This window comes from Lasioglossum baleicum, chromosome 6 (assembly GCF_051020765.1).
Source record: "Lasioglossum baleicum chromosome 6, iyLasBale1, whole genome shotgun sequence".
NCBI classification, from domain to species: domain Eukaryota; kingdom Metazoa; phylum Arthropoda; class Insecta; order Hymenoptera; family Halictidae; genus Lasioglossum; species Lasioglossum baleicum.
In genome coordinates, this window is record NC_134934.1 from 5,018,062 (window position 1) to 5,032,084 (window position 14,023).

Genomic DNA, 14,023 nt, shown 5'->3' on the forward strand with positions numbered 1-14,023 from the left:
CCTCCTTATATATTAGAGTTTACGTTACATAAGCTAGTGTGATTTCTTCTTTTTTTATCGTACGTGATTCGTATCCTTTTACGGAATTACATACGCGTATTTATACGTAGCGAAGATAGTAACCGATAGATAAACACAGAAATCCAGAACACGTTGCCATACCTTCTCCATCCTTTGCTACAGTGTGCTACGGTATCTTACATACCATTTCTAAATGAAGACAATCATTCAGTTTCCAGTGATTGTGCAAACTTCAAACTGTACTGATCTGAATACCTAATACCTATCAATTAACCTATATAAATAGACTTATTGTGTACGCATATAGTATACACAAAGTGTTGCACGTATTTATTTATGTTCGCGTATAAAAATATCCGTATAAGATACAATCCAGACAAATATGGTATGTATTTCTAATGAAGAATAACACAACAATAACACGCGCGCGTTGCACCGAACAACTAAAATATTATTTCAGAACAATAGGGATGACACACCATATGACACACTCTGCTCTGCAACAAGTAACATTGAAGTAACATCCAATGTGATCCAATGATACTGAATGATACCAAATGATACACAAATTCTTGGGTTTCCGACTCCGACCAATGATTGCCAATGATACACAAATTCTATTTCATGTAGAATTGTAGACCATAGAATATATCAGACACGAAACCAGAGAGGTATCTCTGATGAAACTCTTGTCGAAATGGTTAGATGCACTGTGAAATGGTATACTATTTGCGCGCATAGCGCATGCTCCGTATACGGGTATAACTATATAGTATCACTGCCAACCACTTCCGCATCCGGGATGAAGAACCGTTCACTTTTTAGTACACGCGCAGTGAGAAAAGAGCCATTTTGATCGGAACAGCAACGTGGCAGCCGGCATACGCGGCTTTCCAACTACCATGAATATTCGTAAGTATCAATCGGTTACGTTTTCTTCCGATATTTTTAATTCCGAACGTGTACAGAAGCAAATATTTATGCATTTCCTTGCCTAGTTGTGCTACCATGTATTTTCTTTTCGTTCTTGATTCAGTTTTCTTAACGCCTGTTTCGGTCGATTCATTCCATGGTTGAAACGATACGCCTTACAATTCACGCCTCTTTTGACTTCGACGCGTCAAAAATTCTGTATTTAATGAAAACTCTGGATGTAAGTTTGAAAATTAATATTTGTTCGGCATGCTCAACATATTTAGAAAGTACCGATTCATACACGTTTCTATCTTCTGTTGTACCTTGCAACAATTCGTAAATAGGCAACGTTTCGATGTTTCTTCAGGTTATTGAACTGTATTCAATATAATCATTAAATATAGTTTATAATCAGAATTCTGTGTTGTTGCAGGTTTACTGCTGTTAATAGCGGTTACCCATATAACAGCATGTTTGTCAGCCAACGGAGCATTGCCATCGACAACTGCGTATTTAACAACGGCTGATAAAAGTCGTTTGAAAAAAATCCTGGAATCAGGCTTAATTTCTGACGATGTAGCTACTCTGTATTATAGTAGCGTTGGTTTCCAATTTCTTGGGGAAACTTTGCCGAATCAACAAGTAAGAGAAGGTTTATCAATTTCTGAAGTAATTATTAGATTTAACTCTTAGCACTCCAAGAAGCACCACTAAAAATTGCTGTACCATTATTCAAAATATTAATATGTATAATGGAAACATTCTAGGTCGGAAGAAATGTTTAGTTTTTGACTTAAAATAGCTCCGAGTGCAAAGGGTTAACAGTTTGTTTGATCGCTGAAAAATAGCTAAACCTGATGAAAAATTAAAATAATTGATGAGTCGTGATGCTTTGATTAGTCTTTCTGATTGAAAAGCATATCCATAAGTGATTTAATAGATTTCGTATCGTCGTCTTAACACTTTGCTTGTCTATTTTTAGAAGTTCTCCGAACATTTAATAAAATCGTTGAAGGCCAAGGACAATGTTACGATAGAAGAGGCCTATTATGGTTTATACGTTGCGAAAGTTGGTGGATTCTATGACCAACTTCCTGCACCTCTACTAGCAAAGGTATAGATATAGACCTATCAATATCAATGAATATGTCAATTGATCATCTTGTATACATTATAATGATGTTTCTAAACTTTCGTTCTACTGTACTTTTCTAATGAAGAAAATGATATTCACTGAATTCAAATTTTCATATAGAAAATACTGGAATAAGATCTAGATCATACTTGTTAAGAAAAAGTTCTTCAGTTTAAACAGATGTTCTCGAGCGCAATAGAGAAGGATGGTTCTACCATGATGGAATTATATTCTGCTGTATCCGGATTGAATGCGATGTCTGAGAAATTATCGCGTGACGACGTGGACAAGGTTGCAAAAGCGGTACAAAGTATGTTGCGCAAGGATGACAATTTGTTGAAGTACGATCAATTTCCTTAATATTTTAACATCGTAGCACCGTATAACCTTCGTTATCGCAAAGTTGCATACTTTCATTGCAATTGGACAAATGACACGTTCAAGATCTAATGCTCGTTTATTGGACGTTTCACGAAAACAGCTTAGGTTGTGCTTTCCACATCGCGCCGCATCTCGGAGCAAATGGTGCATTCGCTTTCGATCATATCGAAGATGCTATCGTTCAAGCCGACGAGGTAGATGGAAAATATTTGCAGTTCGAAGGTGGCGTTTATGGTACCGGTGAGTAACAGATTAAACGCGTTACAAATCACAGTAATGTCCGACTGTAAGTCTTGCTGAACGCTTGACTGTATGTCGCTACGGTCAACGACCATGGCCCCGCTGCAAGAATCGGTAGTCGTCCGATTACCGAAGTGAAACAGCGTGGGGCGCGGATCAGCTAGATGTGTGACCGCTCGGTAACAAGCCGGGGGTGGCCCAGGGTGCTTTTTCGCGTGTTGTTGGCATAATAGGTGGTTCGGAACTCACCTTTATAAACAGTAGGTCCAAAAGAAAAAGTTTGGGAATTGGCCCGAACAACAACGCTTTCGTAGCTGATATGGAGTCAATCCGAGGTACAGCATTCCTCTCTTGAGGAGGATCGCCAATACTGAATGTATGTCGCTACGCTGCCGATTCCACTGGGGGCATACCTGACGTGACCATTTATTTTTTTCCTCAAAACGGGACATTACTAATTTTTAGGTAATAGTATGTGTATTCAAGGAAACGCATATTTCTACGTAGTTTCTATTTATTAATGAAAAAACAGGAATGAACACGTGAAAATAAATAATCTATGTGGTCTTATATTTTTCTGAAGAACGCTGTCCTTTGCGTCAAAAACTTTCATCGTTCATTACACAAGTAAATATAATTGGAATTATATCATATTTAGCATCATTTTCATTAGATAAATGTCACGAATATGTTGGTCAAAGTCCCATCAAAATATAATGAAAAATAAAGAAGTTTTGTTATTGGATTAGTTATGTTTACACTTCTCGGCGATCGAGGCCTCCCAAGCTTCGCTGTCCTTTTCTAGCCGATCGGCGCGGTCCTTGAAGCCACAAAAAAACAGTGTCCCGTTCTTATCTAGGTCACAACACAGAACCGAGAAGTGACTTACAGTCGGACGTTAATAGACTGCGGATCTTTATGCAAAATAAAAATTCTCTTGGTCAATTACAAGACATGTAGAAATGTATTTTTAATACTTTTACTAAATTGAAAATAACATATGGACGTTCTTAAATTGTCTTAGTATTTTCACGGTTTTAAATTACATCCACCCATTTTTGTCATAAATGCATAAAATCTGCAGTCTAGGCATTAGTGCATAGAATTACGGTAAGAAGAAACATCGCGTATTTCTTGTGTGCCCTTCAGGTTTCCTGGTGAACGGTATTTTCAAACTTTCCAATACGCTGAAGAAAAAGCCACCGTTAAAGTCTCAGCAAATTGTTAAACTGGCCAATTACCTTTTGTCCCGTCGGTCCGTACAGACACCGAAGGGTTCGATGGCTCTACTGTCGGCGCTGACAATTTTGGCAGGAAACGATTTCGACAAACCAATCTGTGTAACGTTAGCCAGCGAAGGCGTCAGTATCTCTGCTCAACAACCTATGGTCACGGTGAAAGTTTGCGACATTCTAGGTAACCCAGTTAACGGAATGTCCAAAGTGATTGCAAATACAGTGACACGAGTCGGAGACGATGCCGCAGTTCTGAGTAATCAGAATTTACAACCTTCGCCAACGGACAAGTGAGCATTAACTAGCATTTATTCATCTTTCCCCATAACTTTACCGCCTTGGTTTGTTTTATGTTTGTCAAGGTCGGCTATACTTTGGGGTAGAATAATTGTCGCGATTCTATTGTCTTTCTCGAATCACAGTCTCGAGAAAAACTCAGACAACCGACGGACAACGTTTATCTTATAGTTTCGAATACATTCGAATACATTGGTATTTACTATATGTTTACAATTCTCAGAACATTATTCACGATGAATCTCATGGAAGCTAAACCGGAACGAGGGTTTTACAAAATATCCGTCACAGCGGGACCAGTGACAAATACCGTTACCGTGAAAGTTCTTTGCGAAGTGGTGGTCGATCATTTGGAGATTGGCACCGGTGACGCCGATCAGACGACTCAGCCAAAGCTTACACGGTAATGTAACGGTAAATCTAGTCGACGGTCGTGTTTTTCGGTGAGAACGTCAAACTCCACCCGATACGCGCAATACGCACTGCATTGTAGACATATAGTGTTATCTTCATGACAATTGCAGAGTAGTTTATCCGGAAAAGCTAAAACCAAGAATAGAAGCTGACTCCCAGCAAAAGTTGGTTATGCGATTTTTGCTGAAAGATGGTATTAATAAGAAACCTATGCGTGCGCATCAAGCGTTTGTACGGCTCTCCTCGGCGATCGAATCAAAGGATGGTGGCAAAGTGGGTCGTGAAATCATCTTTGTCGCCGAACCAGATACATCACACCTGTACAAATTTGATATGGTACTACACTTTTGCTTACTCACACTTCTACTTGCTCCTTCCATTCAGTATTTTCTATACATTTATGATTCCACTAGTTGAAAATGATCGATCGATTTAAACTGTTTTAGCCCGTCGGATCTGCAGGCGCGAACTTCGATCATCAAAGCGGGGATTATAACGTAGAATTGATAGTCGGAGACGCCATACTAACAAATCCATTTCAGTGGACCGTGGCAACAGTTAACTTGAAGTTTCCTGACCCGACTTCATCCGTGCCGTCGAGTTCGAGCTCGAGCTCTAGCTCAACCTCGGCCTCGTCCTCGACTTCGACCTCGAGCGTGGACAAAACTGTGCCGTACAAGCGTAAATCGAACATCTACGCGACCAAACCAGAAATACAGGTAATATAACGTTTCTCTGATTTTTGAAATTTTGTTACATGGTCGACGATGTCGCGCTACGAAAGGCGAGACGAAAGTCTTGCATCGTTTAATAAATAGGAACTTCTCGAAAGAAACACGCGGTACCAATGCTCGTTAGTGATAGCAATCCCCTCGAGATTCTATCACCTCTATAACATTGGAAAATAATATCGTCGAAACTACATTTATCCGATTTTTGAAGATACTTCTGAAATCGAATGTTATCGTTCGACGAACAGCAAAGAATCGCTAAACCGCAACCTTTCTGTAGAATCCGGTTTTTCAGGCACACACGACCTGTAAAATAATCGGTATGGATCTTTATTCGTGTTAATAGAGCGTCGGTATCTCGGTTGTTTCAGCACATGTTCCGCGAACCCGAAAAAAGACCACCCGCTTTTGTGTCCAATCTATTCACCGGCTTGTGTTTGGCACCGGTCCTCTTGCTTTTCATCCTGTGGGCCAAACTCGGAGTGAACATATCAAATTTCCCGCTTTCTTTGAGCGCGGTAACATTCCATCTTGGCTTGGGAAGTGAGTATACATCGTTTTATCTTAACACGTACGTAAGAGTCGTTGCACACTGTCTACCCGGTCGTTGGCGACTACTGGGTTGTAGAAAACATTGTATACGAGTCCTCGGCAACAGGCTGTAGCCTCTGCGTCAATCAAGAAATGTATTTAATCAAGCGAGCCTTCACACAACAAGTAACTTTTTGGTAAATCAGACGTTAAACCTATGTGTACCTTACACTACGTATATGGATTGTATTGTATTGTACATAGAATGTGAATGAGCTTTCGACGTAGAAACAGTATATTTGGCTTGTTTTCCGTGACTTATTCTCGAAAGGCAATTTTGGATTTGTCATGTAACGATCTTGCCAATCAGGAAATCGAAAAATCCGAATGAGAGGAAATTGTAAATATATGTTCAACCGAAGGAGTTTCAGAAAAAGAAAGATAAGGCTTAGGTAAACGCGAATCAAATAAAACATTATTGTATTCATCATATTCAACATTGGACTTGATCGTCGACTAACAATAAGTCGCCAAATCGACTGGGAGAACAATTCGTAACGGCTCTAAACATACACGCTTCGTAACTATCATGCCCGTTACATTCGGCAAATGATAACTTTTCCGTTTCATTTGCCTTTCTCTCGGGCATAGAGAAAACTGTGGAATTTTCGCAAATGCGATAATTTATATCGTATTTGTAGCCCAATGTTCACGACAGTTTGATACAATGAAATCTGTCCGATTCGAAATATCGTTAACTTATTCTTCTCCATTTCTTTTCAGGTATCTTTTTACTTTTCGGAGTATTTTGGTTGCAACTGAACATGTTTGTCACTCTTCGATACCTACTTGGTCTTGGTGTCGTAACATTCCTCGCCGGCAATAAAATGCTGTCGCGTATAGCGCATAAACACAAATTACGTTAAAAAGACAGTTGCAGCATCGAATAAATTTACGCTAGATCGATAAAACGATTCACTCGTTGAAACAGAAAACCAGAAGCGAACTGAAGCTGAAACGAACACACACAAGACTGATGTTGCTTGATTGAATAACTTTTAGAGAAAGTGTTCGGTTTTTTGTTCGATCGAATTTTCACTGTTTCGATTTTAAGATCTCGTCGAGATTCGTTGCATACGAACGAATATATGATGATATGATATATGTACGTTCGTCACACGAATACGTTCAGAAGACATGATTGCTTTCATTTTCTCCGTCGACTATCGCGAGAGAAAAGCATTCTTTATGCGCATACAATTATCGGCAATGATGTTGGTACAGCGAACAAACATTTGAAGCTACAATCTATTTTGTCGTGGAACTCCGATAGAGTAACAAAAGCAGGAAACGCATATTTACCAACGATGCGCGATACGCGATCTGGTAAACTATTGGTTTGCTTCAAAGTAATAAAAATACACATCAAGTATTCCTCTTGAAAACACTTTGTAATATTTTGCTCTTCTTCCTTCTTCCATCATCCTTCCCCTATGATGTGCCACTATTTCCGTAATCCGTGTATCTGTTTACGATGTACGGTATGATTTAACAAAATGACGAATGTCTACGGAACGCTTAGTTCTCCGATTCGAGTCGTTTTCGTCCATTGTATTTGACGATGAGTAGACGGCGTCGAATAGGATGTCTCTGCTAAAAAGAGCTTTATATTCTTTCGTAACTCCATAGCTTTCATCGCCAACAGATTTCGTTCCTTGTTCAATTCAGCAGCGATTAACTGAGCGTGCCCGAAGCGTTGCCAAAAGCGAACCAGAGTTTCAAAGTCTTCCACGGCCTGGAAGATAATGTTGCGAACGAATGATTTCAGAACAAAGGAAATAAAGCAAGAAAAAAATATCGGTGTACTAAAATAGTCTAGTAAAATTTTCAACCAAGCCGAGCAGTAATACGTCGTCCTGTGGTATCACTTTTTCCGGGGACGTGCCATGCACAACGATCGGTGGAAGTATCTTTTCTTCCTGAGTTTCATACTTTCGACAAATTTGTATGTACGTGAGAATACGTTCGGCTTTCCTTGTCAAGCCTTTCAACCGTTTCACGCTACCATTGTATTCTTTAGACATAGTCATCGCTCTTTGTTTATCCTGTTTGCGACCTGGTAAACCGACACGTTACAAATGACCGATATATTTGTAATTATTATTATTTGTAAATATACATTATTATGATATATAAACCAAACATGAATCAATCAATAAATAAATGACCGGTCCGACAATTTATTGTACATATACAATTAACAAGTCGAATAGGAAATTTACCAAATATGAAGCAAATGTTTGCCTGTCGGTAGACGTTGCGAAAGAAACGAGACTCTTGCAGGGTGTCTTGCAACTCGCTCGCAACATTCTTCTTGTAGAAATGAATCTTTCCACGATATTTGGCAATGTCTTCGAGTAGACACGCGATTCTTAAACCTTGTTCGATTATCGCTTGTCGATCAGACTTGTCCTTCCTTTGAATAATCTCGTACGATCTGCGTCGCTCATCTGTACCTGTTTGATCGCCAAAGTATTGCTCATATGTGATGTGTAAATATATAAGTATAAACAAGGTATATGATATAGAGACAGACTTGTATAATAATCCGAGAATATGCTCCGAAGGTTATCCCAAAGATCTTCTAGCTGTTTTTGAAGTTGTGCCGTAATCAATCTTCTCTCGTTTTTCCCATCCTCCACGAAAGCGTCCACTTTACCTTTGGAACAATGTTATGTGTTGTATATATACGCTGTATACCTGTGCATATTGTATAATACAATGTGTATTGATACAGGGTACAATATTATATTATGTATATGTACTCCCCTACGTCCTACGCATATATACAGTGAACCACAGTAATATTCGGACACTTTTAAAAGAACGATAACTTTATAATATTGGACCATACGACTTGGGTTTTTTTGAAAAGTTAGAACAATCAGTTTATTACATGATGTGACAAAAAAATTTGGAAAAAATTGCAATTGGTTGGAATTACAAGGGAAATAATAAAAGTTGTTATTTACAACTTTCTTATGTGGGCCAATATTGAAAATTTAAAAAATACATTCTGAAAATTTCATCAAAATCGGTAGATGCGAAAAAGAGGTACGGATATTGAAAGATGCAAAAATCCTTCGATTTATTTCGGTAGTAGGTTGAAAATTGTGAAAAAAACTGCAATTTTCAACATCTTTAAACGTTTGTAGCTTATTGCAACGTTGACCGATTATGATGAAATTTTCAGATTATGTATAATTGACACAGTATAAATGATCTACAAAATGTATTTTTTAAATTTTCGATATAGGCCGCCATAAAAAAGTTGTAAACAACCACTTCTAGTGTTTTCTTTGTAAATACGACCAATTGCAATTTTTTCATAATATATTTTTCACGTCTTGTAATAAACCAGTTGCTCTAACTTCCCAAAAAAATCCAAGTCGTATGATCTGATATTAAAAAAGCTATCGTCCTTTTAAAAGTGTCCGAATATTGTCGTGGTCCACTGTATGTAGGAAGTATTTACATATAGTACATATATAATGTAATGCATGCATGCGTAAGTATTGTATCTTACTGATCGCAGTGCTTTTTGCAGCGTTCAGTTTATTCTCGATTTGATGATTTGCAAGGACATCGATTTTCCGTAAATCAGCTTCCTCCTTGTTATGGTTTGATCGCGCCTCGTCAAATTCATGCGTTCTATCGACAAACAGTGTTTCAACGCGTCGACGGAAAAACGCGTCGGCGGCCTTTAAACGTGCTTCGTGCGTATCAAACGATCGATCGATCACATCCGCATGAACACCGTTGGCTTTACGTCGTTGATCTTCTGCCTCTTGCAACGCATCCAACAATAAGCTGATACTGTACGGTATGGAATTTATGTTTATACACGTATATATATATGTATATTACAGTAAAGTCGCGATCTAGCTCCCTGAGGATCAGTGGCGCTTTACCCTATGGGCAACTCGGGCAAATGCCCGGGGCCCCGAATACAAACCGAGATCCAAGATCCAAATTCTACGTTATTCCCTGGGGGCCCCGAAATTCTACTTTGCCCAAGGCCCCAACTAGTTATAACGCGCTACTGCTGAGGATCTCCACGATCACTGTACCTTCGCCTACCCCTTCCACTGGGGGGCATCCCTGCGCGGGGCCAAGCACCTTTTCTACGTTCGGTATCCTTTGTACTTTCGGAGTGGTCAAAAAATAGTTTCTCTACACGATCTCTGTCGCTGCTCGAAACAGGCGGTGGGAGCTAGATGGCGACTTTACTGTATATGGAGATCGCATAGCATCAGGGCCCAATCTAGGAGACGCAGGCAGTGCAATTGCCCAGAGCAGCAAGATTGCTAGAGACTATAAATATATTTTATTTTATATTATGGGTGTCTGGAAGAAGGGCCTATGTCAGGTTTTTTAAATTTTGTAGGAGTGCAATTAGGAACTTAAAAAAGTCTTTCTATGACATTTTCAGCTAGTTTTTACGTTTGAAACCTGACATAGGCCCTTCTTCCAGACACCCATTCATATACAAGGATGTGGCCGGACGGGTGGTACAACCGAGCAGGGGGTGATTCTACATGTAAAGATAAGTCGAAAAAAAGGAATAACATTTTTTCGTTTGACGCTTCGTTTTCGAGAAAATCGAGTTTAAAGTTCCGCCAGGTTCGCGTGCTTTAGTATATGCAGAAAGTAGAATTGGTTGATCATGGTCAGACGCGTCAGACGATTCGTATGCAATAGCACGTGTATTCGCTGCATTTTCAAACTTGATCTTCTCGAAAACGAAGCGTCAAACAAACAAATGTTATTCCCTTTCTTCGACTTAGTTAGTTTTACATTTAGTATCACCGCCTGCTCGGTTGTACCACCCGTCCGGCCACACCCTGTATATATTTTATTTTGATACTGTGTTTTCTGGGTACTAAATTTTTTGCAAAACAAAAGGCTTTTATTATTTAAAAAACATGCACAACATCTCATGATTAAATGTAAAGGGTTGCAGAAATCATTTTTGCCCAGAGCGGCGGAAGAGATCGGTCACTGCATAGCGTCGCGTCGTACATCGTACCTATAGTCCTGAGAATCGAAAGCATGCTCCAAACACGACCAAACTATCTCAATCTTCCTTCCGATGTCTGGCATTTCCATTCGCGTAAGCGTTTCTCGCCAAAACGATCGATGCCGTTCCGCGTTCGCAGCAGCAATTTTCATTTCCCGCGCCAATGCTTGTTGTTTCAAATCTCGTGCACTTGCAGGCTTAACCCGTCGCTCTTTCCGTTTTCTTTTGGGAGGCATTCCGTGTTTCGAAATTACCGATTCGGAAGAGAAATAATATTATGCTGTTTTAGTTGGTTACCCGTGTAGATGTATCTGGCACACGTACGCGGATAGACGCGCGTTACAACATTATACATATTCATTTCTCGACGATTCAAATTTGTTTCGATCTTTATCGGTTTCAGTTTCACATGTTTCCAGTTTGTCGCCTCTTCACGTCCGGCCTTTGCGGTTAATGTCCTTGCGGATCCGGTCTTTTCCTGTTCATTTATTATTAGTACCGTTTCGTAAACATTCACGTGTATAACGCGCACGGACGAAGGGCATCCGTTTCTATACATTCTTTTCAGTCTAGACAAATATAAAAAATAGTAGTAGTTTGCCGGTTCTACGCTGATTAACGCCGCTACTTATGCGCGTGTAACCTAAGGTTGCGCGCCTTGAAACTCGTGACGCTTCAAGGTTGTTCATTCCAAGAAACATTCGGTGAAAGTTCATGGATGTGAACAAGCGCTAAACTGTTGCTCTCCTCTTCTTCCACTTCTGTTTCCGTTATCCGGTAAAGTATACGTACAATGCATATCGTCGGCCTCGTATAAAAACTGCCTAAGCGTCCATTTTTTATGAAAATTAGGTTTTCAGCTTCGTAATTTTTTTGTTAACTGCTTTAATTAGTGTCTAGATATAAACATAGTTTGAACAAATCTTCGTGTAAAGCAAAATAGTTTCGATTTGAATCGTTTTTCTCGCCTCCTGTAAAATCTACTTTCTTGCACTTGGGCAATTTTCATATAAGGCCGCCGATATGTACAATACCGTTCTTGATATCTTCTTCAACCGCCTTTCATCGACAAACCGTAGATGACCGATGGGAAACACAAGGACAAGTATATTTACAAGAACTAGTTTACCGAATGAAAAATTCGAAGGTGGAGCAACAATAACTGCCATGCGATGCTATGCGATGGGACGGAACGAGTCTCGAAGATCGACCTCGAGAGGCTGCGCAGAAGAAGATCCGCGAATTCCGGTTTTCGTCTCAGTAGCAGATGTATCATGGAAGGGATGTACTCTGGACTTTCCGTATACATATAAAAGTCTTTCGCTTTGAAGCGTTCGAACGGTGTGCGCGTTCGTTAGAGACATCGCTACTGTCAACGTAAGTCTGTTCTTCTCTTGGTTTCACGTTAGTACTCTATGTTTTTTCGGCTGTGTTATGGTATAACAATATATTATGGTGTAATAATAATAATACTTTGTCAGTTGGCTCCAGAAAGATGAAATCGGCATATTTCCTGGTACTCGTTATCGCGGTCTTGTCGGTGGTCTACAGCCACGCGGCACCTTTGACTTCGCCCGAGGATGACCTCGTGGTTCCACAATTCCGGAACGTCGACCTCGAAGGGCAACTTGTTCGGAACAAGAGGTCTCCATTGGGAAAACTGGCTCTACTCGGAGGAGCTGCCCTTGTAGGAAAGAAGGCGCTTTTACTGGGCGGTGCAGCGGTTGGAGCTAAAGCTTTGATCGGAGCCGGTGTCGTCGGCGCGGGCTTGTACAAGGCGAAATAGTTAGTATACATATTTATGCATATAAATACTATATATATAGTTACTATACAGGGTGATTCTGGGAACTGAGACTCGGGAAAAGGATCGATTAGTTCAACAGAAACATTGGGTTGCATTAAAGATTAAAGTGCAATTGCACCTAGCGGGTGCATCGGTGCATCCACATAAAAAATAAGGTCATGGGAAGTTAGAACATATTATGACATATAATTTCTTCCTCTATTGTTTTTTTTCTATTTTCACTTGAAAAAGAGCAGTAACTTGTCCCAGTTCCCTGGGACAGTCTGGCTGTACAATATTTGTACAATTTACTTCTATCGAAAGTCTTATCAATCATTTTCCGATTATCCAGTTTACTTTAGATAGAATATTTTCAACTCTTCTTTTTCAGCTACGGTGGTGGTTACGGCGGTGGTTACGGAGGTGGTTACGGAGGTGGTTACGGAGGAGATTACGGAGGTGGTTACGGAGGTGGTTACGGAGGTGGTTACTCGGCCGGATTTGTAAGCCACCACTACGGGTAGGTGGTTCATACGTGTTTATACGTGAAAATCAAATACAATTCGAATAGAATGAAACTAGGTTTGATTCAACTTCTTCACAGATGGCGTCGATGATCAACAGAATCGAATACCGGACGGAGAAATGGTGATAGAAGATTTATTTTATTGAACCCGCAGATAACTTTATTTAATAAAATCGACAATTTTTAAAAATATTTGAAGGACTCGCTTTGAATTTTCACTAGACTGCGAATCTTCATGCATTTATGAAGAAATTGATTGGGTGAAATATAAAACAGTAAGAGATTAAACAAATTGAAGAATGTTGTAATGTTGCTTTTAATGTAACAAAGTCGTTAAGGGATGGAATCAATTTTTATGTTATTTCTGCTTCCCACAATCAATGCAAAACATTTTTATTTTGCATCAAGATCCGCAGTCTAAAGTCATCCTTTTTTTCGAGTAAGAACTCGATGTTAAGTGTCCAATAGAAATCGGCCAGGCCAGTCTTCCGTCGTTTAAATAGGATTTGTAAACTACGAATTTCACCGATGACGCATGACAAGCGAGGTGATCAGTTTCAACAAGGGACCCGGGGTTCGGTAAAAATTCCGTTCGAATAAGTCCGACACCGCGACAGGTATTGGGCAATTCGATCGTTGAAAGGTAAGGCACACAGTCAAAAATATTGCGAGACAGATTTCTGCCGGTGAATACGGAATGACCCGAAACAGATTATAACTTGTTGGCAATA

At 39.7% G+C, this 14,023-nt stretch overlaps 3 protein-coding genes across 5 annotated transcripts; 2 read left to right on the forward strand and 1 right to left on the reverse strand.

Moving 5' to 3' along the window:
* Positions 1-780: 780 nt before the first annotated feature.
* Positions 781-7,345, forward strand: Ostdelta (oligosaccharide transferase delta subunit). Its single transcript, XM_076426277.1, has 11 exons — positions 781-933; positions 1,370-1,578; positions 1,919-2,050; positions 2,243-2,412; positions 2,553-2,692; positions 3,842-4,217; positions 4,448-4,627; positions 4,749-4,974; positions 5,085-5,357; positions 5,741-5,912; positions 6,684-7,345. The coding sequence occupies exons 1-11, from the start codon at positions 924-926 to the stop codon at positions 6,824-6,826; spliced, it is 2,031 nt and encodes a 676-aa protein (XP_076282392.1). The 5' UTR covers positions 781-923; the 3' UTR covers positions 6,827-7,345.
* Positions 6,817-11,132, reverse strand: LOC143209272 (dynein regulatory complex subunit 2). The gene is made up of 4 exons (XM_076424687.1): positions 10,990-11,132; positions 9,487-9,803; positions 8,497-8,619; positions 6,817-8,416 (listed from the first exon to the last, which is right to left on the reverse strand). The coding sequence occupies exons 1-4, from the start codon at positions 11,130-11,132 to the stop codon at positions 8,109-8,111; spliced, it is 891 nt and encodes a 296-aa protein (XP_076280802.1). The 3' UTR covers positions 6,817-8,108.
* A 913-nt stretch (positions 11,133-12,045) lies between these two features.
* Positions 12,046-13,484, forward strand: LOC143209941 (uncharacterized). Of its 3 annotated transcripts, none has more exons than XM_076426279.1 (4): positions 12,046-12,357; positions 12,472-12,765; positions 13,158-13,286; positions 13,371-13,484. In XM_076426279.1, the coding sequence occupies exons 1-4, from the start codon at positions 12,248-12,250 to the stop codon at positions 13,381-13,383; spliced, it is 546 nt and encodes a 181-aa protein (XP_076282394.1). In that variant the 5' UTR covers positions 12,046-12,247; the 3' UTR covers positions 13,384-13,484. The 3 variants fall into 3 exon arrangements, with proteins under 3 accessions (XP_076282394.1, XP_076282395.1, XP_076282396.1); XM_076426280.1 differs by having other exon boundaries at positions 12,199-12,357; positions 12,462-12,765; XM_076426281.1 differs by having other exon boundaries at positions 12,243-12,384; positions 12,462-12,765.
* Positions 13,485-14,023: the final 539 nt, after the last annotated feature.